The 27544-nt window shown below is 35.4% G+C and overlaps 1 protein-coding gene across 8 annotated transcripts in view; it reads left to right on the plus strand.

Annotated features, from left to right (window-relative positions):
- The window catches only part of LOC121428230 (anoctamin-7-like), an 86017-nt gene that overhangs the window by 14050 nt on the left and 44423 nt on the right, over positions 1 to 27544 (plus strand). For all 8 annotated transcript variants that reach the window (XR_005971751.1, XR_005971750.1, XR_005971752.1 and 5 more), the window contains exons 2-4: positions 3034 to 3151; positions 18548 to 18650; positions 19249 to 19544. Coding sequence is in view for 5 of the 8 variants with exons in the window: in XM_041624850.1 (XP_041480784.1) it covers positions 3050 to 3151; positions 18548 to 18650; positions 19249 to 19544 (501 nt within the window). In the remaining 3 variants the exon portion in view is untranslated. The remainder of the gene's footprint in view (positions 1 to 3033; positions 3152 to 18547; positions 18651 to 19248; positions 19545 to 27544) is intronic.

The following is a 27544-nucleotide window of genomic DNA, read 5'->3' on the forward strand; positions in this document are numbered from 1 at the left end:
CTTAGATCTTCAGCTTTATCATGATCTAAAAATCGTTTGTGCTCAAACAGAAATTAAGTGTAAAAACAACAACTTTTGTTGCATGAAAAATCATTTTGTTTCATGTTTTATATCAAAAGTTTTCCCTATATTACATTTAAAAAAATCCAAACACATGACCTAAAAGAATGATTATTCTTTTACAAAGATACCAAAAACATGAAATTTGGTCAATATTTAGAGCAGCAATGGCCGAATAAAAAGAGGTGTTTTGGTTCGCACCAAGCTTATTAACATGATTGCAAAAACCTTCTAGTCATGAATAACACTAGGATAAAAGAAGCTACTTTTTCAGGGCTTGCCGACTGACTGTATAATCTATATGGATCCATCACTTTCATGATTACATAAAGGGAATATCTGTTTTATGGTTTTGATCTGTGATTCTGTGTTCATTATCGGGCAAGTCCAAGAAAAAGTCACCCAAGAAGACAAAATTTCATCTTTGATTTAGAAGTTGTCTTTGGTGGGGTAAGAAAGCCCAAATATTGAATTTTAAAATTTCATTTAGAAAAAAAATTGATAATATGCATATTTATGCTAATTTGGGGAACCTTATTTGCATAATTGGTAAAATGGGTGTTGCGTATACCTGTGACAATTATAAAAGTTCATAGAAAATAAAAACAACACTTGTGAGATTTGGTCATAGGTGGGACATGGACCCTCTATGAACTTCTTATTACTTTTGGGGAAAAAAGTGGTGTCATCTAATTAAATATGCAAGTTAGGTCCTGTCAAAGGATGCAATGTCCCATACGTAACATTTTGAGGATGTTTTTTAAAGATATACATGTATATCTCATAGTACAATACTTGTATTGTTGCATCTCTGGAAAGTAATGTTATACCACAAAAAGTTTCAAAAATGTAGATTACTTTTTAATTAAAAGTTAATTAAAAAATTGTTACACATGGGACAACATGTTTATAGGACATTTACACACAATTTCAATGGGGAGATTTGTGTACAAAGTGAATGGATAATAACAAAATTCAAGAGTGCTCTAAAAAGTGATTATTTACCTTTTCTGATATATTATGAATACTGATTAATGAAAACAATTGAAGCAAACATTTTTGAAGTTGAAAAATATGAAAAAAATAAACAATTGAAATACATTATAAATTCATGAAACCATGAAAAACAAGAAAAAAAATGTTGAAATGGCTAACTTCCTTTTCAGTCATATCAAATATGTCTCAATATAGCATTTCAAAAGAAAAAAAACCCTTTTGTTTTTCCATATTTCAAATTATTTAATTTGTGAAATTATGGGGAAACTTGTGTAGTAGTACATTCTCTATGGGGACAAAATGTCCCATACGTAATATTTCATTAATTTCTTTAATTAGAGTACATGTACATGTATCTAATTAGAGGGTTTTGACTTATAACATGAAACTTGCCTTAGATTTACTAGAGTGTTGTGACTTCTATCACAATCAGTTACAAGTTGTCAAACGAAATACTTTCAGAGAATTCTCAAAAAATGTTTTAAAAATAGTCTTTTTTCTGCGTCCCATAGGTAACAGCACATCTTTTCTCTTTAAAAGGTCAAGATCATACATGTCACCATTTTTTGCATGATTATTCTCCTAGTTGTCTACATGTACCTTAATGAGGGTATTCAATCTAATCAAAGTCATTTAACACTATTTTTTAGGTCATTAAAACCTCTGAAATGTCTCAAATGCAACGTGCGTGAATTCTTGGACTTGCCCTATCTTTTTAATGTTTTGTTTGAATTGTACCATGTGACACTACATGTATGTTCAAAATGCTTTGCAAAGATTTTCCAATTGTCCAATATGACCCCATTCTCATGGTATCATATACTTAATATTTTTAAACCTAGTTTACTCGAAACTGGTTCAGGAAACCAGTTTGGAAAATCGCTTTGCTAGCATTCCCACCTGATCATCCGAAAGGGGTTTTCAAAATCCCAACCTCTTCACATATTTTGGTTTTGTTTCTCTGGGAACGTTCTCAGTGCCACGGGTTACATCTTTCGCTCAAAATTTGAAAAGCCAGCGTAAAGCCTACATGTCACTGTTTCAAAAAATATTTCTATCTAGACATATAAATTGAATGTCTTCTTTATCAGATTTTGATGAGGTTTGCAGCATTTTGCTTCGTGAATTGAATGTTATTCTATTTATTTAGATATGATTTACTATAGAATCTCGTTTTTATTAACTTAAGAAATATACTGCAGCTTTTTATCAATAAAAACAGTGAATAGATGCAAAAAGGTATTTGACATAAATCACAAAATTCCTGTTTTAGATTTTCTGCAAATAATCATGGGGGGGGGAGGCCGTCATTGAGAGAGAACTGGGATGGACGCTAGAGTGAATACGTACATGTACTGTTGAGAGGTGGGGCAAAACCTAAAAATGCTTACTTAACTCATGTATTTGGGAAAAAGTCCAAATTTAATGCTGAATAAATGTGATATCACTCAAAAATCCTGCTTAGACTTTCTCACTTAGACTTTCTTGTTAATTGTCAAATATGAAAGTAATGTATACTTATTTAAATAAAGGGCATTTTTAAAAATTCTATTTCAGCCTAACTAGAGTAGTCTGCTGTGCAAACCCTTCACTCAAGTAAGGGTCTGAATGTGCAGCCTACAATGCCTTGTGTACTGAAGGCCCTCTCAATTGAAACAGCAAGTTTTGTATGTGCTAGTCTTTGTGCGAAAACCCACTTGTTGCAGACTAGATAGAGGGTGCAATGTGCAGCATTGATTTAATGCATATATGAGAAGCTGACATGTAATTAACCTATCATTATTTGGCAAGGCGTTTATCTACATTTGCCACTCTCCACCCATGTGTAGTAAATGGATACCCAGTAGGAAGAAATTCCTTGAATGCTCGATGCACCCGATCAGGATAGCCTTTCTAAAGCCGGGGCAATAGTATGCAGTGCTTAATGATATTTGTATTAAGCGATATATTAATGTTGCATATTATTATTATTTGCAGGGTACAAGAAGGTAGGATGGCGGCTAGTTCTTCATCAGAAAAGAATGGTGTAGCTGTTCCAATGGATTCATATGGCTCTACAGATGATACAGTGACTCTGACCAGTAAAGACTTTCTGGTAAGTGAATTTTAGATTCCAATTAGAAGGTCATTATAGTTATGAGGTCGGCCATGGTCTATAGACTTGTTTTTATCTTGTTTTGAGATTATTTTATTTATCTGTAATACAGTGATTTTTGTCTCACCTGCGTAGCAGAGTGAGACTATAGGCGCCGCTTTTCTGATGGCGACGGTGGCGGTGGAGGCGTCAACATCAAATCTTAACCTGAGGCTAAGTTTTTGAAATGACATCATAACTTAGAAAGTATATGGACCTAGTTCATGAAACTTGGCCATAAGGTTAATCAAGTATCACCAAACATCCTGCATGAGTTTCACATCACATGACCAAGGTCAAAGGTCATTTGGGGTCAATGAACTTTGGCCAATTTGGGGATATCTATTGAATTACAATCAAAACTTTGAAAGTTTTTGGATCTGATTCATGAAACTTAGACATAATAGTAATCAAGTATCACTGAACATCCTGTGCAAGTTTCAGGTCACATGATCAAGGTCAAAGGTCATTTAGGGTCAATAAACTTTGGCCGAATTGGGGGTATTTGTTGAATTACCATCATAACTTTGAAAGTATGTTGGTCTAGTTCATAAAACTTGGACATAAGAGTAATCAAGTATCACTGAACATCCTGTGCGCATTTTAGGTCACGTGACCAAGGTCAAAGGTCAATGAACTTTGGCCATAATGGGGGTATCTGTTGAATTACCATCATAACTTTGCAAGTTTATTGATCTGACTTTTGAAACTTGGACATAAGAGTAATATAGTATCACTGAATATCCTGTGCAAGTTTCAGGTCACATGATCAAGGTCAAAGGTCATATGAGGTCAATGAATTTTGGCCACGTAGGTGGTATTCCTTGAATTACAATCCTATCTCTGTAAGCGTATTGGTCTAGTTCATAAAACGTGGAAATAAGAGTAACCAAGTATCACTGAACATCTTGTGCGAGTTATAGTAGTTTTCAAAGTCAGCGATGCTGCTATGAAGAATCGAGTGATGCAGGTGAGACGGCCAGAGGCATTCCACTTTTTAAAATATTTATAAGGTTGCAATTATTTCTTCATCATTTCATTTCCGAAATGTATTGTTTGTTGAATTGAATTTGAAGAGAAAAATAAACAAAACTAAACTTTAAACATTGAAAATTTAATCAAAATTGGATCCATGTACATGTATTTTAAAATAGAAAATTATTACAACTGGTTTAAAATTTATTAACATGGCTTCAGCACATCTACTTTTTTAGGGGTATCAAGCATTCAAGAAACTTCTTCCTACCCAGTACCCATTTACTACACCTGGGTGGAGAGTGGCATATACATGTATGTACCAGTACATGTACAATGTAAATGCCTTGGAAGTTTTTAACAGCATTTTTATTGTGTACAAAACCCAAAGTTAACACTGAAATCTAGATTTAGGTGGTCATAAATTTCGAAACAGAAATAAGCCTACCTTGAAAACTATAACAGATGAATGAAAAATATGAGACAGTATAAAAACAGCAGTTGTTTTAACTTCTGTGCTAATGACCAGACCTAAATAGTCTGTTTGCAGTCATCTGGGGCCCATTGCAGAAAGAGTTGCAATCCATCGCAAGTCTAAATCATGCGTAACTTGATTGTCAACCAATAAACAGCGCGCATTTGGGACTTGCGATTGATTTTTCTGACTTGCGTATACTATATATGGTCAATTCCAGCGTAACGGACATGACGTTCAGACAAATTTTTGTAATTCAAAGGTTTATACAGTAGAATTAGCAGTGTTTTGATAATTGTTACTAAGCTTATCAGACACATTTAAGTATCAGTTACATACACATAAAATTTCAAATCGTTACGTTAAACAGTTGTGGAGAAATTGCACTCTTTGTGAGCGTAACGGACATGACACGAAATGGACGAAGCATTTTTACCTCCTATTGCTTATCAAAATTCCTGTGAATTCTTAGATTGCATGCACCTGATGTTGGTGTTAATGTAACCTTAAGATCATGCTCTATCCATAAAATGGTGTTTTACAACAGTTTTGCAGTCCATTCTGTATTCATAGCTCAAAATGTAGCGTAACGGACATGACACACGGAGTGTAACGGACATGACAGTTTTGTCCACTTTTTGTAAGCAAATATAATTATTTTATTACAAGATATGGTACAAATCTAATTGTTTACACGTTAAGGCTAGAGGTTAGAGACACGCATCATAAGTAGTAATCTGTAATATCTCCTATTATTTTGCAATTTGAGAGGGGGGCTTTTCGTACAATATTTATAAAACAAAAAAATATTAAGAAAAATTTCTTTTACACCTGTTAACAACAGTTAATGAGTATTTTCCAGTTAATACCATCTGCCACACCTAATTAAAGGAGAAAAAGTTGATAGTAAAGATTATTTTTTATTCATGGCTTAATATTTGATAATATACATTAGCGTAACGGACATGACACCCTTACGAGGTGAACTTCATCAGCACTTCTTAGTTTCAAAATGAAAGAAATATGAAGAATGAATTTAATTATGTAACAGCAAAGTAACTTTACTAACATTCTTAGGAAAAATATGTAGATATTATTAGCAGGTATCATTAATTTAATAGCTATAGCCTACATGATAATTTTATATAAAATACAATGTTTATTGTACCACTACGACACACTGAGAAGTCCAAATCTCATTTTTTGTGAGAAGAAAACAAAATGAACCAGACCTGTATAAATCAAAGATGAACATATTATGAAATGTATTTATGATAAAGAATATGTACTAGTATTAATGTCAGTTTTAAGATAAAAAAAATGACATTAATAAGTATTTTAAAATTCAATAGCCATACCTGGAAACCAGTCTTTCATTATCGAGTATGTATGAGTTGAAAGGTAATCTGAATGTTTGTAAATTGCTTCTGAGATTTTCTTTCATTCAAAATAAATATCATCCTGAGTATAAATCATCCTTTCATTAAATCTTGAATGTTCTAAATCTTACGATCTTGCTTGCTGACAAATGTGGCTGTATCTAAATTTGTTGCATTGACCGCACTGCTATGAAGATACATCATTCAAATCGTGATTTTGGCTGACCAAAATACTATGATGAAATAATTCAATTGATTGCACCCCATTCCTTCCACAGCCCCTTTGCTTTGTGATATTGCAAAGAAGTGCCACTGTAGATTCATGGATTCATAGAGCTACATCATGTAACAGATATCTGAATCAATCCAAACTTGTTTTTAAATGTGAGCCCGTGCCATCACTGAAGAAGTACAGGTTGGTGAAAGTCAGATACTTTGAAGCAATATCATCAATGATCTCATGAATTCACAAGTTGGAGTTTTATCATGCTCCAAACTGTCAGTGCAAAAAGATAATCAATTGCATTGTTCAAACACAAATGATGCAGATTGTGATCTGAGTATGTTGCCAGATCTAGCTGCATCATATTATGTGGCATACCGTTAATTTTCAGAAAAATCTACCTGAACAAGAGCTGAACTTTCATCATTCTCCTACTTCTGAAAATAGCTTGAATGACATGCAGATTCTAGGAGTTATTACATCCAGCTATCCTCAAGCAATTGAGACTGACCTCGGTCTGTGACACTGAGCCTAATATTTTGTTTTTGTGAATGCTGCCTTTTGTCATATAAAAGGCGTCATGTCCGTTACGCGAATTGTCATGTCCGTTACGCCATTTTTATGAAAATGGGAAATGGTAAGGGAAAATGATTGCTACACATGGTAGGGGGTTTAATTCTAACATAGAATCTGAATCTGCAGTACCTTCAGACAAATTTCCTGTAAGCTGTGAAAACTTTGAGTGAAAAACGTAACGGACATGACACTGATTATGGTAAAGAAATCACACAAGTCTAGAGACAGATTTCTCTAAAATTGATGAATGACAAAAAATTTAACGATGATTTTCTGTTGATTTAAACATTAATCAACTATTCAAAAGTTAAAAGAGACCTCTGTGACCTTGTTTGCTTTTAGTAGAGACAGGAAAGATGAATTGTTTAAAAATAGCCACATTTTTTACTTTTTGCAATTTACTATTCTATTTTTTTGATAATGGAAAAAACTACAAAATTTTATCAATATTTTGATTTTTCTATTGGAAATTGAGACTTTATAGATTACTTTTTAAGAAAATTTGACTACTTAAGTGAAATCCAAAACTTCATTTTTTCTCTAAAGTGAACATTTTCCATGGAATTGCCCATATGCAACTCTTTCTGCAACGGACCCCTGAGCGAATTGATTATCCACTTAACAATCAGTCATTAGTGAAAAGGGAAACCAATTTATATCAAGTTTAAAATGAATAAACAAAAATTGATTTATTTTCATTCAAAGCAGACCAAAGCACTCAGCATTATCAGTTGCCAATTTTTGTCTCACCTGCGAAGCAGAGTGAAAATTAAGGCGCCGCTCTTCCGACGGCGGCGGCGCACAGTGGGCCAGGAGAGAGCAAAAGTGCGCCAAAACTGGTTTTTGGTCATGAAACAAATTTTGTTTTTTTCATGTTCTAAACAAAGATAAGAACCTGTAGGATGTCTCCATACAATATTTCTCCATGAAATTGATTATTAGTTGCCCATTTTATTCAATATTACCGGAAAAATGACCCTTTACGGCTACCGCATGTGAAAATGACACGTTTTAGATATTTCACTGTTTCAACAAAACGGATAGCTTAATTTATTTCTAATTCACGGTACTTTTTGATGAATGATTGTTTTAAGTGATCAAAAATTTTCAAGATAAAATGATGATCCTTTCAGAGGTAATTTTGGACGAAACCATTTGACAATGGGGGGTTTTAGCAATTTTTTTTCATGAGCATTTCTTTTACAAATTGCTGCCGATTGCTGCGCTATAAATACCATGACGGTCTTTGTTATAGTTCATGCTTTACAATGATACCAAATTTAGCTGCAGATACGTGCAGTTTCTGGAGATATAACCAATTTTGCAACCACATGTTCGCCATATTTATCACAAAAAGTCGTTCCAAGTTAGTGTCCCATTATGAGCGTGCCGAACGTTGCGGGTGACATTAAACCCAACAAACTCCCCCCTCCCTTCGGGACCGTATCTCTGTGAAACTCACCGTCGCGTGGTGGGAGAGAGAGAGAGAGAGAGGGGGGGGGTGTCTGGCTCAGGTGTCTGGTTCTTTAGACTGGTATCTTCCTAAAGTATTTTCGTTAAACATACGTTAAGACAAGCTGTCATTTCCACTTCCACTAACTATATAGTAATACATGTAAAACAACTTCATTTTGATGTCAAACTGTTCCATCCCGTGTTGCATATATGCTGTCATTCTGAGAAGATTAATTCTTAAGGTAAGATTCCCGGGTAAGATTATTAATTTGTTTTGTTGTTCATAAACCAAGTCCTACTGTATATCGCTATCATAAAGCAAGTCCTACTGTATATCGCTATAACACACATGACTAGGGAGGTGATTGGTTTCACTCAGTTTTCTGCCAAAAAATGAAAATGACAGATACGTGGGATCTATACATGTATAAAGTTGCATTATCATTATTAGTATTTATCCCCCCCCAAAAAAAAAAAAAGAAGAAAAAATGAAGGGTTTGTAACTTCACATACACGTATGAATTCGTTTATCTCTTGGCTCATTCTAAATTTGCTATAAATTATTGTTAAAATCAATCAAGAAGGAAGTGCATATTATCATTTCAAGGATTGATTGGTCTATGACTCTTATTGACTTTATATGTATTCCACAGACTAATGGTAACAAGTGACATTGTGATTAGTAGCAAATTTTTAAGAGTACAACAAGCACAGCCTCTTCCTCCTGATGTTCAGAGTACATGTATGCTAAAAGATCCTCTCACCAAAGACATAATGGTTGTTGAGATAACAGAGAGAGACTCTGTTTCGGAATAACTTTGTATACGCTGTTCTTGGTGAAATATATAGGTAGGCCTTGTACCGATTAACCTGCAGAGGACCCGGCCTCTATTATTTATCATTGGGATAATTATTTTAAAGATTTCACTGTCCAATACTGGCATCAATCCATTTTAATTCATGTAGGTGTGGTTAATCATTGTACCCATTGAATAAAAATACCCCTTTGCATTTTTTTTACAATTTCACTTTGAATTTTACAAACGGCTGATTCAGCCCCCCCCCCCTTATGATCTCGGCCGTCGATCGCGCGATCGCGACGAAAATTGGCACACGCATTACCCTTGGCATTACCTACAAAACTATAACATCAAATTCTTCAAAAAATCTCATGTCTCATTAATGATGCTAATTTATGCGTAAAACCATAAGTTTGCTCTAATTAATAAAATAATGCCCCTGAATTGCTTATTTGTGTTTCACATACTCTAGATAGGCATCTGATCAAATTTATTTTTAAAAAATTTCAACATCACATTTATTTTCTTATGTTTTCTATTGTTTTCTAAATTTCTTATGTATTTCTTTGTTTTTCGAATTTTTGTTTATTTATTGTTTTTTCAATGTAAATTGTCAGGGGCTTAATTAATTGATTTTAAGCAGTAAAAGGAAAAATAATGATACATTTATGAATTTTGGCTGAAAACACTATTTGCATTGGATTTGTACACAAATTCACGTTTTTGAGTAATTTGGGGTCTGCATGCACTTACAAAATGTTGCGTAATTTCGGAACCGCGTATGTGGGGATCACAATTTTGGTCTCAAAAGTTGCCCGAGACTTGAAAGTAAAAAGTCAGTGAGCGACGCTGTCAAAAAATTTTGAAATTTATCGCGAAAAATGTCGAGGGGGGGGGGCTGAATCAGCCCCCAGTCTTTTTAGGGTTAAGTGATACTCAAGTCACAAATTGAATTGTTTGTACCCCGAGCACAGACTTTTTGTTTGTTTGTTTGTTTGTTTGCCTGTTTATGTGTTTGCTGTTTGCTAATATGCTTCCTTATTGCTGAAATTTATCTAAAACTAGTTTCTGGAAAATTTGAAAATTATTGTAGAATTACAAACATGTAATTTCTTCTCAAATGTTAACAGCCAATCAGAAAACAGTATTTTAATGACGTCATCAATATTTGAAAATACTTTAATTGAATTCTACGGGTGAAATTACCCCAATCTACCAAATTTAATCGTATAAATATGTGAAAAAAGGGTTTTGTCGCACTTTGGGTTCATTCTGGCCCACTGTGCGGCGGTGTTACCACCAAATCTTAACCGAAGCTTAAGTTTTTGAAATGACAGTATAACTTATTAAGTATACTACATGTAGTTTATGAAACTTGGCCATAAGGTTAATCAAGTATTACTGACCTTCCTGCCTGAGTTTCATGTCACATGACCAAGGTCAAAGGTCATTTAGGGTCAATGAACTTAGACCATGTTTGGGGAATCAACATCAAAATCTTAACCTAAGTTTTTGTAATGTCATCATAACTTAGAAAATACGCGGACCTAGTTCATGAAACTTGGCCATAAGGTTAATCAAGTATCACTGAACATCATTCATGAGTTTCACGTCAGATGACCAAGGTCACAGGTCATTTAGGGTCAATGAACTTAATTGGGGGTATCTGTTGAATTACTGTACCATCATAACTTTGAGAGTTTATGGATCTGATTCATGAAACTTGGAAATACATGTAATAGTATCCTTGATTCCTTCCAAAGAAATGAATTTGCAATTAAATGACTGACTGACTGATTGACTGACTGAATGAATGACTAAATGGATGAATGAATGAAAATCATAATTTGTTTGATACTGGACTCGGCAGATTCAGCTTGTATATAAACAAGCAGATTCAGCTAATAGGTCAATGATTTAATCATATCGGTCTAGAATAAAACTGAATACAAGCGAATAGATTAAAAATTCAATAAACATTATGTTCATTCATTCAAATTCACTTATACAATGTAAATTGATAACCTAAAGACTCTAATTATTCCGTTATTACTGATATCAAATCAAACTAAGAAGTTCAATTTTATTTTTAGCAATAGATATAGCACTCACATTATTGTGTTGCAGTATTTCTGACTCTCGCCTTGTAATCAGAGGGTTGTGTGTTCAAATCCAACCATGGCCTAGCGTCCTTTGGCGAGGCGTCAATCCACAATTTGCCACTCTCCACCCAGGGTACCGGGTAGAATGCGAAAGACTACATGTATGTAGTATGCCTAGCAAATCTTGGAACTTTTTTTGGAATGCTCCCCAGGGAGTGGAGAAGGTGCATACATGTACATTGTATGCGGGCCTGCAAGGATCCGATGACCGGGGTAATAATGTAGATCTGTAAAGCGCTTAAATAGAGAGTTGTTCCGATGTGTTGAGCGCTATATGAATAATAATAATAATAGGGTATTTATATTGCACACATAACCACCTTGTTAGGTGCTCAAGGCGCTCCGATATTATGGCTGAGTTAGTCGTTCAGAGAGCACACAGCTTCTTAAGGAATTACTTCCTACCGGTACCCTTTAACCTCACCTGGGTTGAATGCGGAATATTATTATTATTGGACCCAATACCCAAATTTGGCTCTCATGCTCAGCTTTTGCTGTTAATTATTTATATATTTCTTTATTCATATATTTGTATATTAATTAATTAATTGATTAATTTATTTGTTTATTTATTTGTTTATATATTTGTTTATTTATTTGTTTACTTATTCATTTATACATGTAAGTCTTGTTTTAGTATGGAGGCCCCATTACTTACATACTGTTGTCCTTGGAGGCCCTACAACATAAATACAAGTTCAAACGAGTATAAAAAAATGTACAATGTAAGTTAAGACAAATAAACTGTAAAGAAAAGAACAACACAAAGGGCCAGTTTATAATGGTGCCAAAATAAAAGACTAAATGAGGATTCGGATTGGGCATTTCTTAAAAAAAGGTAAATTACTCCAAATGAATGCTGTTGTATAGTGGAATACAATTTAGAACGTTTCCCCATAAACTACAGCTTGCTAGATGTATTCAATGCTCTGATCATAAGCAACAGCTGTTTGGAAAATTTATAGATGGAATATGTCAAGTTCAAACATCCAATCAATATTTATGGTATAATATTTCTAGAAAGAAGACATGTAGTTAATTGTGTCTCCTATGGGAAATTTTAGATATTTTTATATTAGTGGTACTGAGTTAGAATGACTGTTTTTGATATTGAAATTCAAATTTATTCACATTTGTACTTCAATAGCAGATGGGAAGAGAGAGAGAGAGAGAGAGATAGTTTGTATCAATACTAATAGTTGCATTATCTCAAAAGGTGTATTTTAAGACGACATGTAGTAATTTTATAACACACATTCAGTGAGAGACAACATTCACACTCCGAATTCCAAGGTTTTAAATTAAATCCAGATCGGCTGTGAATAGTGACCAGCCGAATATTAGATTTAGATTTAAACCTTGTTGATTTAAATATGAATCTAAAAAGATTTGAATTTAAATCTTTTGAGATTTAAAAGTTAATACTTCAGATTTAAAATAAATTATTTAAAATTTGGCTGGTCACAACCAATCTGGAGTTATTTTAAATCCTTGGAATTTAGCGTGCAGCACTCGATGGTTCAGTGGAGGAGCCGTGTTGTAGTGGTCCTGACTCTCGCCTTGTAAACAGAGGGTCGTGTGTTTGAATGTTTGAATCCCACCGTGGTCTGGCATCCTTTGGCAAGGCATTAATCCACACTTTGCCACTCTCGACCCAGGTGCTAAATGGGTACCCGGTAGGATGTGGAAGTCATTGTAGCTTGTCCAGTACTGTGTGCGCCTCACCGGCAGCTACTGACTGGAATACTCCTCAGGGAGTGGAGAATGTGCACACATTGTGTGCGGGGAATGACTTGTTTTGCCCTCTGTAACTCAAATTGTGGTTACATGACATTTGCTCTGGCGACAATTGCTCTGCTCTAAATTCCACACACTACATGTAAATAAAAATGACCAACTTCACTCCTACCCTTTGAACCCCAACCTACATGTTTGGGTTTGCACTGTCGTATGGGTGATACGACAGTTTGGATGACCGCCGAGGCGCATATGAATTAAATGCCCCTCTGTGTCTAGTCATGGTCCCCTCTGCTTCCTGACCCTTTTGAAATAGTACCCCTCACCAAAGTGGCTTTGCCCCTCAAAAAATATATTTAAAAGACTGAAGAATGCAACTTGTAATGCTGTACTGTCAAAAGTCCAGTGCATACCAAAATAAAGGAAACCCATTTTCAGAGAAAGATTTCACATTTTTGTATGTTTTTACAATGAATTTTATTCTTATGGTAATGAAGAGTGGAATCTCATCTCTAATTAATTAAGACCAACAGCTTTTATTATACATGTAGTAACACATGACACATATTAACACATGACAGATTATATCAACAATAAATATTGAGGCCTATCGGAAATGATTTGTGCAGAAATTCACATGAATCCACTCCCATTTCAGGGAATAGTGAAAGAAACTTAACAAAGAATGCAAAAGAAATGCTAATGAGCCGATTGTGTTAGTGGAAATGCAGAGCACGCGAGGTTTCTTTAGATACATGTAGATGCCGCACTGTGCATGAGCCGCTTGCGGCGAGTGCCCAGTGTGCATCATCTGAAGTCACCGAGCTTTCTCTGCATTTATTTTAACGCACGACAGAGCGAGTGCATTATTTGTTTTATAAAATAGCATCACAAACAAATTTTTAAAAAGTTACAGTACAGTTTTGTTGGACTTCTCCCGGGACTTCTACCGCACTGGTTTGCTCGAGCGTGCAATATCAATTTTCGTTGCTCACCTTTTGCACTGCCTTTCAGTTCACCAAAAAAAGCTGGATGTCATGTGACTCGTATTGGCCAATCACGATGCTTAAAAATACAGTGCTATTTTATAACAAATGATATAATTAGACATTGAAATTTCAAACACGTCTTTCTTAGTAATGCATATATTACATGTAGGTATCAAAATATAGATGAATCAAATTGCATGATGATGTTTAATATGCCTTTGAAGAAAATAAAAATGTGGGAATCTTGGTTTCCTTTTCCTGGGACACACTGTATAATGCTTATTTTCCTTAATGAATTGACATCTAATTAACCAAGGTATTTTTCAGAAAGATCCAAATGTGGTATTTGATTAATAAATTGATGTATGAGGGAGGAGGGAGAGAGAGTGGTGAGAAGGCATATTATGTGAAGAATTGGGTTAGGTCTTGGTATGTACTGTCACACGGAGTGAACATGAATAGTGTCTGGAATTTTCTCAATAATATATGTACATTCAGATTCGGTCAGTCATGCTCCGGCAACTTCATTTAATGAAACCTTGTTGAGATCCTTACTTCTTTATTACAAAACCACTGACATTTACGAAAGTAGGTAGCAATACAAGGATCACAGAGTTGTTTAAATAGCATTTCACTAACTTTACGCAGCAAAGGTCAACGAAATACCATCGAAATGAAGGTGGGGGGGGGGGGGAAGAGCTGTATTGGGGCACCAGAGTTTTGTTAGAAGGTTCTGTATTTTAAAGTATTTTATATTCAGTCAGATAGATGAATCAGACTTGAAATTTTATATTAGGGGGGGGGGGCACAACTGGTAGGGCAGGGGATGGGATTGGATGGGGGACTTTCAAAGAAGAACATATGTATGTCTAATTGGTTATGATATGAGCCAGCTGTGTTGCTAATGATCTTTTGCTAAAAATAGTTGAAGCCCAGAAATTATGATAAAAAACAGACCACTAACCAAGTCCAAACCAGTCCAGATAATCAGAGATGCCAATACTATTCCCTCTTAATATTGCATGATGAAAAATACCCTTTTTCTCAAAATGGCAATTTGTTTATTGGAGAAAGTTGAAAAACTCTTTTCACAACTGAAATCCCATATGTGTCATTGTCAAATACTGCTATTCTTTTTTAATATAGGGTGGACACCCCTACTGTCAGAAATGGCCAGAGCCTTTAATATGAAAAGCAAAATTATTGATTATTTATAAAGACAAAAAAAGATTGTATGATTTGTAATATTAAAGGAGAATGAAACCATTGGAACAACATAGCTTGTGTGAAAACAGGAAAATCAAAGAAACAGATCAACAAAAGTTTGAGAAAAATCGGACAAATAATGAGAAAGTTATGAGCATTTGAATGTTGCGATCACTAATGCTATGGAGATAGCAAATTGGCAATGCGACAAAGATGTGTGATGTCACTTGTGAACAACTCTCCCCATTACTTTAGTATATATTTCACTTGAATTGCCTCTTTTATCACATCTATCCATAGATCATGTGTTCTTTCTACATGAGGGCATGTAATACATATTTTTTAAGAATACATCATGGACAGAGAGTTTGTATCATCATAAGAAAAAGCAAAAAGAGACATTTTGAGGGTATTTTATAGTCCACCAAAGGGAAAGTTGTTCATCAGTGACATGACACACCCTTGTCGCATTGCCAATGGGAGGATCTCCATAGCATTAGTGAGTGCAATATTCAAATGCTTGTAACTTTCTCATTATTTGTCCGATTTTTCTCAAACTTTCTTTATTCTTATTCTTTGATTTTCTGTTTCTACACATTACACAAGCCTATTTGTTCCAAAGGTTTCATTCCCTTTAAAGTTTCCCCATTAAGAATTCTGAAATGCATTGTCTATGTGCAGTGGCGTTACAGGCAGAGGGGGAGGGGAGGAGGTGGATAGTCAGCCCCCCTGGTGGATTTCACCAGGAAAAAAAACACAGGAAAATGGAAAAGGGAGCTAAAGGAAGAAAAGAATGAAAGAACTGAAAAGGAAGAAAGTGAAAATGGAAGGAAAGAGTCAAAGAGGGAAAGAAAAGGGAAAGAAAGAAAGGAAGGAAGGAAGGAAGGAAGGAAGAAAGAAAAAAGGGAGGAAAAGGAGGAAAGAGTGGGAAAAGAAATGCAATTAAAGAATTAAAAGAGGAGAAAGTGAAAACGGAAGAAAAGAGGGAAATGGAAGAAGAGAAAAATAAATGAGAAAGAACAGATCATCACAAAAAGAAAAATGAGGGAGGAAATGGAAATGAAAGGATTGCAAAACGGTTCACAATATGGAGAGGTAATAAAACCAGAAAACAAAGTGCTGGGAAATAAAAGTGGGTGTGCGTGAATATAATATGTTGAAATGTATTTTGGGGGGACTTTGTAAACTAGTTCTGTGAACAGGAAAGTGGATTGGCTCCACCCCCAGCCCTCCTTGAATCTCCCTTTTGTCATATTTACTGACCTACAGTATCAGTAATACATAATTTAAGTCAACGTACATCAATCGGTCTAGATTTATTATCAGGTGCCATTGGTTTTTGCTCTACCAAATGTGTGGGAGATGGCATTGCCTGTTTTGCACTTATTTGCCATATTTGCGATATCTGTGCAATACACAAATCAACACGCTTGGTTAAATCTCTAGTCTAGCTTTCAGGAAAAGTTTATCTTTTTTGTTCTTTTGGGGCCCAAAGAGTTATTTCATCACTATTGAATCTTCTGAAAGAACAGTTTTTAAGTGCAGAAAATATTTTGGGCTACGGTATTGGTGAGAGATGATAGAAAGGAAAATGGAGGGAGAAAGAGAAAGGCAGAGAGAGGAGTGATTGATTGTACAAATGTAATGGGGGGGGGGGGGTAAGAGAGAGAGAGAGAGGGGACAGAGGGGGGGGGGGATAGGAGAGTAAAAAAATATTATTTTTTATCCATTTTGGGGGCTCCCATTAATTTCACATGTTAATCTGCGACATTAGATAAGCATGGCAGTGATGGGGGATTTCCCAGGGCTTTTTGAGCATTTTGGGGGCAAAATTGCCCTTAGCTGAGACTGTGTAATTTCTATCCTCAATGGGGGGGGGGGGGTGAGAGGGAGATAGGGGGTTATACAAAAAAAAAATGAATAAAAAGAGAGCAGGCATATCATCATCTCATGGTAATTCCCCAAACATGGGAAATTCATTTTGTTCTGAGTAAAAAAGCAGTTAGGCTGGATGCCAGGAAAGGTTCCCCATCAACCATGAAAACCAAGGCCACTCTTGCAGAACTACAATAATATCTCGACCATGACTGTCAACAGATATTACTAGGTTTAATACCAATATGAGCATGGAGCACAGCATGTCTGCTATTGTGGATAATCATACCAGTACATTTAACTTTAAATGTCAGATTACAAGTGGGTTCATATGGAATATTATGTAGATGTAGATGTACACATTGGTGCTCAAAAGTTAGTGATCTCCACCAGAAAATTGAACAAGTTATGCCATGTTGTAGATATTCAATGTTGCATTTAATAAATCATTTTTCCCTGGGTTCACCAAACACAGTAGTGTTGTCTACATTCAACACTTAGCATTGAAGGAATGCATTTTGTGGTGGGTTCACAAACTTCAGAGCGCAGCTGTACATACATACAATTTATAAATGTCACATTATTTTGAAAATTTGACACCTATTACTTTCATGTTCATGGTAGCTAACTAGCTTTTATAGCTGGCTGTAACTAGTAAGATTGCTTAGCAAACCCGGGGGGGGGGGGGGGGTCACTTACATTGACGAGTGGATGCCATGCACGACCAAAAAAAACACTTAAAAAGGATGTCTCGTTCAATATAGGGCATGTTACGTACGTAACGTGATAAGGGTGTCAAAAATGCAAATATAATGAAAAATGGATATCTATTTCGCTAGGAAAGATACGTGTTTGGGGTCAGATTTGCAGGGACGATAAAACGAAATTAAAATGTTTTATAATGGATGTCCTTTTTGGCCCAACACTACGTGTTTAGAGTCTGATTTGCGTGAGGTGTTGAAGGTGGGGCCGTATTAAACCAAATGATGATACTTGTTAAGGGGTGCATTTTCAGTACATGGAAAATACGTGTTAAGGGTGCTTTTGGAGACCCTATGGTCGCGCATGGTATCCACTCGTCAATGGAAGTGCCCCCCCCCCGGGTTTGCAAAGCATTGCAATTCATTTTTTTCCTTGTGAATAAGTATGTAACCCCAGTGCTTACTATTGTTATTTGTTTATTTATAATTTTTGTTGTTATTATAATTATTACTATTATTTCATTATTATTATCATTATCATCAATATTATTACAGTATTATTATTATTATTATAAGTATTAGCAATCTTCCTCAGTCATCAATTCGTCATCGTCATGACTACTATTATCATTTTTATTATTTTGTCTATTTGGCTACATACAAATTTAGAGATATAGATAAATAATGAACAATATAGAATTATTGGAATGTTCTGTTTGTTGCCAATATTTTTAAACAAGATAAAAATAATGAATATAAACACTGACAGACTATACTGAACTTCTTCACTTTTTTGTCTTCCAGCAAGGAGATACTTCATCCCGGGATCCTCTACTTACCCTGTCAACGTTACGTAACAGCAATGATCATCCTGGTACATACTTCAATGATGGAAAAAGGAAAATTGGTATGTTCTGTTATTTTTGGCATTGTAACTTAACCCCCCCCCCCCAGAAAATGTGTGCTGGATACAGTGAGAGAACAAGATGGAAAGTTGTATAAAATCTAAATATCACTTATTGGAAAACCATTGGTCCTTTCATTGGTGAATCGATATGAAAATTATCCCATGAATAAAACCTCAAGTTGCTTTTTTATAAATGCGGAAAATGAGAGCCACATCTTTATTCTTTGAGTTGTGTTCTCACCAGGGAGACGTTGCTATTGTTCAAACCACTAGCAATTGCTTTCTAAAGGCAAGAGAACGGTTTAGAGCACAAGCAAAGGATTATGTGTATGAAACAAAGCAGTTGCTTTAAAGGCATGATCTCTTGCTTGGTTAACAATTGCTTGTGATTGAAGCATTTGCTTGCTAGCAATCGCTACTTTTTATGCATTTGACCCATTGAATTTAAAAAGAAAAAATGATAAGTGGAGCAATGAAATATGGTAACTATAATGATAATAATGCCAATTTGAAGAAAATGCTGATCAATCAGTGATACAAATCATTCACTCTCCTGAATGGGCTTGTAATGCCCACCCTTGACCTCTTCCATTCTCAGACTTCATTCTGGTCCACGAGGAGGAGCGTCTGTCAGAGAAACAGCTCCAGAAGCGGGAGAAAGAGAGGAGCGACCGTCGGGCCAGTAACCTCCCTCCCAATGAGGAGGACGCCAAGGAGCAGCAGCACGCTGCCTGGAGAAAGAAGTTCTTGGAGACAATCCAGCGGGCGGGGCTCCAGATCGAGGAGGACGTGGTGGAGTTGGAGAAGAAGATCATCACCTATCACAAGCTCCACGCTCCCTGGAACACCCTGGTATTCTTCGCAGAGGAGCTCGGTCTCAAGGCCCCGCTGACCGTAAGTCAATTCTTACGATGTTTTGATTCACAGGGTACTTAAACAGCCCCATACTAACCTGCAGCCCAAATTGCTAGGATACATGATTTATTGTGGTCAGAGGTTTTAAATAATGTTTCATTTTTCTTGATATGCTTTAAGTTCGGAATTAAAAGTTCTTAACCCTTTGAACACAAACAGCTGGAATACCAGCTTCATTATGAACGCGCGTATACCTGAAAAGCCAGAATACTGGCATCAAGTCATGTGATTCGAGAGCAAGGGCTTTAGATATCAGCTGACCTTTGAAATTGACGTCATTTTAGAGATATTCAGTCGATAACTTCGGTTTATGATTATATAAACAATTGGCTTTCATTTATATTAAGGTGTTGGCATAAAAAAATGACCAAAATATACTCTACCAAGGAGGCTCATACGATAATACACAGCGAGTCGTATACAGACTATGCATAAGCTATTTTCAAATTTTCTTCCGTCAAATAAATGATTTTGAGACAAAATTTGAGATTATCGTGATCACGAGAAGCTACACGTAAACAACATCAGCTGGGCCAGGCCGGGTACCAGCGGAATAAGGTGCTGCTGACATGGCTTGGCTCAAATCATGACAATAGGAGATCATTTTAAATGTCGTCTTCCTTCAGTTTGCCGATAAGCTTGATATCTGGTAATAATTCAGGGTGAGGGTCATAACCATGTCTGTCCCAATCAACTCGGGGTTCAAAGGGTTAAGATCTCATTCCTTGATGTTGTTTCATATCGACTGGAGCAATAATAAATAATGTGATTATTGTTCTAATCCAATAATCTGGCTTTTTGGAGATAAACACACATTAAATTTATGATTATAAATAGCATAGAATATAATTGATATTATAGAAATTTAAAGAAGGCAAAACAAACTATAAAATCTAAAGGGAAATAAAAAATAACCAATCTTTTTGTACTTGCACTGAAGAGTACATGAAAGTACCCTCTTTATAATAATTATATCCTTGATTTTAATATGCAGTGAAGCACTAAAGTGAACTTAGAAACTCAATACACTTGTACGTGTACATGGTGCAGAGATTTGTTAGTGATACACGATACTCAAGGCTATTTATTGCAAAGCAAATCGCTCAACTGTCATTGATTTTTTGCGGGTAGGTCTCAGTATTACCAAGAGCTCTCAATGGATATCGTTTGCAGCATGTACATGTACTTGAATACTTCTACCAGCATATCGTTCTAGAGAATAGAGAGAGCTTTTATGTGTGTTTATCCTCTTATAAAGTGCATAAATTATCATGAAGAGATTCATTGTTTGTTTAATGAATATCTAGCCAATATTGATCTTTAGGTCTGCATAAAGGTTTCTGTGGCAGTATAGTGTGTTATTGTGTATATTGAGTAATTGGTCGATTGATCTAGAATGCTCATCATTTATGAATAGCATTGAATTGAATGATTATTCATAGAAAATCGAAATCAGCCAAAATTTTCAGCAAGTCCATGTTACAAGAAGTTGTTACTAATGTAAAATAAACTCATAAAAACAGCAAATTTGAATATAAGAAAAAGAACATTAATATTTTCAGATGCTTTGTCTTAAATGCATGTTTATAGAATTTAATATTTTTCATTAATTTATTCATCAATTATTTGATCAATAAATCTATTATTACAGCATTGCGTGCTTCATTTTGGAAGGCAGACTTGGCAGTATAAAATACATAAGAATATTGTGCAGTATTCAGAGCTATTTCAGAATGTAGAAGGGCAAGGGCTTTATGATTGCCTTTTCAATAAACATGCCCCCAATGCTTTTGCATTGCAGAATGAAATATTTTTTTGAACAAAACTTGTTTGAAAACACCTATTCTGGCCCCAGAAAGTACAGCATATGTATTCACCCTTCAGTGAGATGTTCTTTTATACACAATGATGTTTAATACAATTTGAAAGAAAATCTATTTTGCTCAAATCTCAAAGCAACTTAAGGTCGTCGATTATTCCATTTGGCAGCACTAGTATGCTAAAAACCGTCAATAGTAAATTTGAAAAGGTTTGGCCTTATCTTTTTGGCTCAGGGCTGGTGAGAGGGATTTTTAAAATACATGGCCCATATTCTGATAGCAGGTTTACCCTAATTCTCCCGGGGGGGTGGGGGGCCTCGACAATTTTCGCGATATATATATCTGCTGCGCAAATTTTTCTAACCTTGCCGCTCACTGACTTTTTACTTTCAAGTCTTGCGCAAATTTTTGGGACCAAATTTGTGACGCCCAGGTACGCGGTTACGCAGCATTACGTACATGTATGTGCATGTCAGACCCAAAATTGCTCATAAACATGATTTAATGTACAAATCTAATGCAAATTGTGTTTTTTTTGCCAAAATTTATAAATGTATCATTATTTCTACTTTTACTGATTAAACGTGATTAATTTTGCCTTGTTTATGTTCAGAATTAAGTCTGGAAGGATTTCCATAAAAAAAACAAAAAAAACCCAAAAAGTTAAAAAAGCAAAGAAATACAAAAGTTATCTAAATTAAAAAAATAATAAAATACATAAGAAATCGGTCTTGGTACCAGAATTTTTTTCATTCACAATTGTTAGGAATGCTATAAAGAATATTTTCGCCCCAAAATAGCATTCTAGTTTGAGCTCTATTTAGTGAATCAGAGCAAAAAGTATGATTTCATGAATAAATTAGCATATTTAATTCCGCATACATTCGTAATTCGGAAGCTTCGTAATTCCGAAGGTTCGGTTATTCCGAAGGTTCGGTTATTCCGAAGGTTCGTATTTCCGAAGGTTCGTAATTCCGAAGGTTCGTCAATCCGAAAACGAAATAAGGTTCGTTTATCCGAAAACGAAATAAGGTTCGTAATTCCGAAGGTTCGTAAATCCGAAAACAAAATAAGGTTCGTAATTCCGAAGGTTCGTTAATCCGAAAACGAAATAAGGTTCGTAATTCCGAAGGTTCGTTAATCCGAAAACGAAATAAGGTTCGTTAATCCGAAAACGAAATAAGGTTCGTTAATCCGAAAATTAAATAAGGTTCGTATTTCCGAAAATGAAAATAATTAATTTTGGTAACAAAAACGATGTTGTCATTACAAGATTAAACGATATTATGCAATGATAGTAATAACGATCGATGATACATGCGTGTGTTAGGGCCAAAGCATGTATTTCATTAAGAATATAGGCGCCCTGATCAAGCATAGGCTAATTTCGATTTTATCTGAGCAATTGCTGCCTAGGCAAATGGTTTAATTAAAGATGCAGGGAATCAAGTGTGTTGGAAGCGTGCGAGCAACCTCTAGATAATTTGTATTGGAGGGGATGTCATTTTTAATAACAGCTTCTGCTGGTAATAAAAATAAAAATAATACGAGAAATGATCCTTGTGAGATGTTGAAAGCGCGAATCGCAAGCTCAAACTAGTAGACATTTCATGTAACAAGATGCGAAGTGAGCGTTCGGAGCATTTTTTTTGTAATCGTGAGAAAGATATGTATCTTTCTAAAAGAATTAATGCGAGGGCGAGCTGTAATTTGTTTATATACTGACCTGGGGCCCGTTGCATGAAACTTTTTACCTGAGAAACTCAGGTTGTTTTTACAGGAGTTTTTGCCCTGTGCTAAAGTCAATGGCGGAAATCAGACTAACCTTAGTTTTCAGTTTTTACCAGAGTTTTCTCAGGTAAAAAGTTTTATGCAACAGGCTTCAGAAAGTAATCTTTTAAGGACTGCATTTAGTGACTCATGAATAGAATATATGTCTCACGAACTAAATAATGAGAGCGCGAACCACAGGCTTAAAATTTGTGATATTCAAACCTGAAAACTGGACATTTCATACTTTTTTTTGTAACCAGGAATAGAATGAGTTCCTCAATAAACAATACTTGATGCGAGCGAGAAACGTGAGCCAAATTTTTCAGATTTTCCAACCTCAAAACTGGACATTCTAAGCGTTCTTGTAAAAAAAATAATAATAGCTGGGAGAATAGTTTTCAGAACTGAAGTGGCTTCCCTGGGCAAATAATATCTATATCAATATTATCATTCTGGGCCCACATGAAATTTCCAAAAGTTGGAGCACGTGATTCGCTCGCAACATCTCACAAGGATGCCCTTTTAACAGTAATTGACCAAAAAGGTGAATTTTACATCTTCAGATTTGACTTTTTCCCCCAAACCGCTTGCTCTCTACGCTCGCAGAAATGAAACGTAAATATATAACTTTAGTGATCACTTAAAAAATTGTGCTCAATTTAGTTACGACAAGACAACCTCTTCACACAGATGATAATCTAATGGTGAAAATATCCGTTTGCACCAAACTGCCCCTATTGGCCCCTTTTTTTGCTTTGCCCCCCCCCCCAAAAAAAAAACCGTTCCGCCGCCATTGGTTAAAACACGCATCGTCTTCATGGCTAACTGCAAAAAGTTCTTAAAATGTCCCCTTAGATCAGGTCAGAGCTTATATATTTAAAAATTCTGTTCGCGCTTCTTGCTAGCAGTTATTATCTAAATTTAGTTACATGGGCATCTCGCTTTGAAGATCACAAACACATTGCCCATCATATTAAAAAAATATATAGCTTGCGCTCGCATTATTTAAAAAGGGTTTATCATGTTATTACATATTTACTTTATTTTATAAGGATAAAGCTAACTATTGACTGTTAGGACTACTCTTTCAAAGAAACAAACAAAAATCAACTTTAAACTGCCGATCAAGGAAAATATGGCTTAAAAAAATTGCCCCCCCCCCCTCTATTTGACGAAAGTTGGATCCGCCGGAAGGGAGGCAGGGGGCATCAAAAATGAAATAAAAAACAGGGGAATTAATATTTTCCAAAATGGGAAAGTTCCTTTTTCAAAAATAAATATGCCGTTTTTCATGTTTTTTTCGAAATAAAACTCTTTTTAAAGTATACAAGTTAAGTTAAGTTTTCAGGCTGGAATATTTAAAATTTTCAGCTTGCGCTTCGCACTCTCATTCGATTGGTGAAATATGCATCCTATAAAGAGGTCACTAAATGGTTTCTTTAACAGGTTCCTTTTCTGGTCAGTATGTTTAAGCTCGCGTTTTGCGCTCGAGTTAATTCTTTAGTTAGATGCACATCTTTTTAATGACAGCAGAAATCTGCTCGGATTTTTAAAAACTAATTTTCATTTTTTATTGAAATAACCTAAAGTTTTAGCTTGTGATTCACGCTCGCAACAACTCGCAATAATGCCATTTTAAGAATAATTGACCACAAAAAACGTTATACAACTTCACCTTTGAATTTGTTTTACCAAGCCGCTCGCTCATTATACTCTCTCCCGAAAAATAACGCCTAAATATACATTTTGCCATAATAAGAAGCAGTGTTGTAGTCAAGGCTCAAACCTCCAAGGCTAAGGCCAAGGCCAAGGCTTTAATACCCAAGGCCAAGGCTTCAATAACCAAGGCTGAGGCCAAGGCATGGAAACCCAAGGCCAAGGCCAAGGCCTGAAAACCTCAAGGCCAAGGCCAAGGCCAAGGCATTTCAATTGTACAATATATGGGAAAAAAAGACAACAATGCTTAGGCGGCATACATGACACACAGGACCAAATGTATAAAAGGTGTGAGCGAGCAAAAATGTTTACCCTTGTACATTTAAAACGAAAATAATTTTATGATAGATCATGTAGATTTAGACATCAAATTAAAATAAACATATATAGTTACATTTGTACAATTCATTATTGTTCTAGGCGATTCACATTGCAATAATTATTATTACCAAGGTGATCTGATCATGGCATGCCCATTCTCAACATGTCTTTCTCCTCTACCTGGGACAGGGGAGGCAGAATGTATTTTTTTGGGGGGGAGGTCAAAGCCAAAAATGCACTTACAGTATAAGTCAAAATGAGAATTTTGGTGCAGTTCAGCAAAGCTTTTTTAAGTGATTTCTAATTGATAAGACAGATGTTTTGATTTAGGCTTTAATTTCCCGCTATAGAAAGCATAGCGAGCAAGTGGTTTTGAAAAAAAAATCAATTTTGAAGTTGTAAAACTCGATTTTGGGTCAATTTAATGGTGCCAATCACTGTTAAAAGGGCATCCTTGCGAGATGTTGTAATAAGAAATGAAATTTAAATATTTTGAGCTGTTTTTGTAATCATGAAAAAGGTGTGCATCTTACTAAACAAATTAACGCGAGCACAAAACACAAGCAGAAATTTTTAGTGACCAGAAAAGGAAGCTGTTCTGGACTGCATTTAGTGACTCATAAATAGGATACATAACTCACCAATCAAAAAAATGCGAGCGCAAAGCGCGAGCCTCAAAAATTTGTATTATTCCGATCTAAAAACTAGACATTCTAAACATTTTTTTTGTGTAAATTGAATGCGAACCTTACTTAACAATAATTTATGCAAGCACAATCCAAAATTTGTTGATTTTGAAACCTAAAATTTTGCTCTGTATGCCATGCTTGGCCCCTCAAAATTTTTGGCTCATCATGCCATTGATACCATAGCCCATTTGGAAATGACGAAATTGAAGTTTGTGTTCAAGTTTACCGAATCTTTTCAGAATATCATTAAGACTTAAAACATTCTTGTTGGTCAAAGAAAATAATAGAAGGAAAACCTAATGGAATAGAAATCAACCTTGTTATCATTCTTTAGAGTAAGCTATTTTTAGAGTATGAAAATTGTTGTCAAAATTGTAGTCAGATCTGTCAGAATTATTCCTGTCATAAAATCACTATAATCAGTGGCGTACCGTGGGTCACGGCATTGGGGGGCACCAGCAAAAACTTGGAATTGCCTAGTGAGCGCGCAAAGCGCTCCCAGTTGCCAGGTATTCTGAACTAATAGAGATATTTTTATAAGGACAGTGCCAATAAACGGACATGTATCTCACTAGTCAAATAATGCGAGCGCGAAGCGCGAGCTTAAAATTTTTGATATTCAAACCTAAAAAGGGACATTACAATCAATCTTTTGTAATCATGATATGTACCTGTCTCGTTAAATAATGCGAGCGCGAAGCGCGAACTGAAATTTTTGTAGATATTGACCCCAAACAGGAAGATTTTAAGGACTATATTTTAGGAATCTTTTATCTATTAAGATTATACACATCTCACCATAGTCATCTAATGGGAGTGCCAATAAGCGCTTGCTGATTTTGTTAGAATTACATCTAAACATGCACATAAAGCACTTGTAATCATGATTAACAATTAACATACCCATCTCACTAATCAAATTTTGCGAGCGTGAAGCGCGAGCTGAAAATTTAGGAAATTCAGACCTGAAGAGGGGCATTTTAAGGCTTGTTTGTAGGAATTCAAGAAGGACTTACATAGTTCACTAACCAAATGATGCGAGCGCGAAGCGCGAGCTGAAAATTTTTGATATTCAGATCAGAAAACAGAAAAAGGAACAATTTAAGGACTCATTCTAGGAATTGATGGAGAGCAGACATCTTTCACCAATCCACTACTTCGAACGTAAGCACGGACAGGAAATGTTTTATATTAAGACCTTAAAATGGGACAATCACTTACAGTATTCGTGAAAAAGAAGCATACTTTTGTACATGTAAAAGAATAACTCGAAGTGCGAGGAAATATATTTGGTAGTTTGGTGTATATTGACTTGAAAACGGGAGGTTTTAGTATAACATGATTATATATCTCGGTAAACAGACAATGGGAGCACCAGGAACAATGAAGACATATGCCCTGAGCAAATTATGTTTCATTTATATGAAAAAAAATGTTTCTTATGTAATGTAACATAACATAATTATAACATTATAATGAACATTGTCTTCTTTCCCACTACGTTTCTCTTCCTTTCTCCCTCTTTTCCTCCTTTTTTAGTCAGCCGATGGGGGGGGGGGGCACGTGCCCCCATGCCCCCCTGTAGTTACGCCACTGACTATAATCCTAATCGTAATTATTATCATTATTATTGATATTGTCATTATCCTTATTAGTCATG

The sequence above is a fragment of the Lytechinus variegatus genome, chromosome 14 (genome assembly GCF_018143015.1).
Source record: "Lytechinus variegatus isolate NC3 chromosome 14, Lvar_3.0, whole genome shotgun sequence".
In the NCBI taxonomy this organism is placed as follows: Eukaryota; Metazoa; Echinodermata; class Echinoidea; order Temnopleuroida; family Toxopneustidae; genus Lytechinus; species Lytechinus variegatus.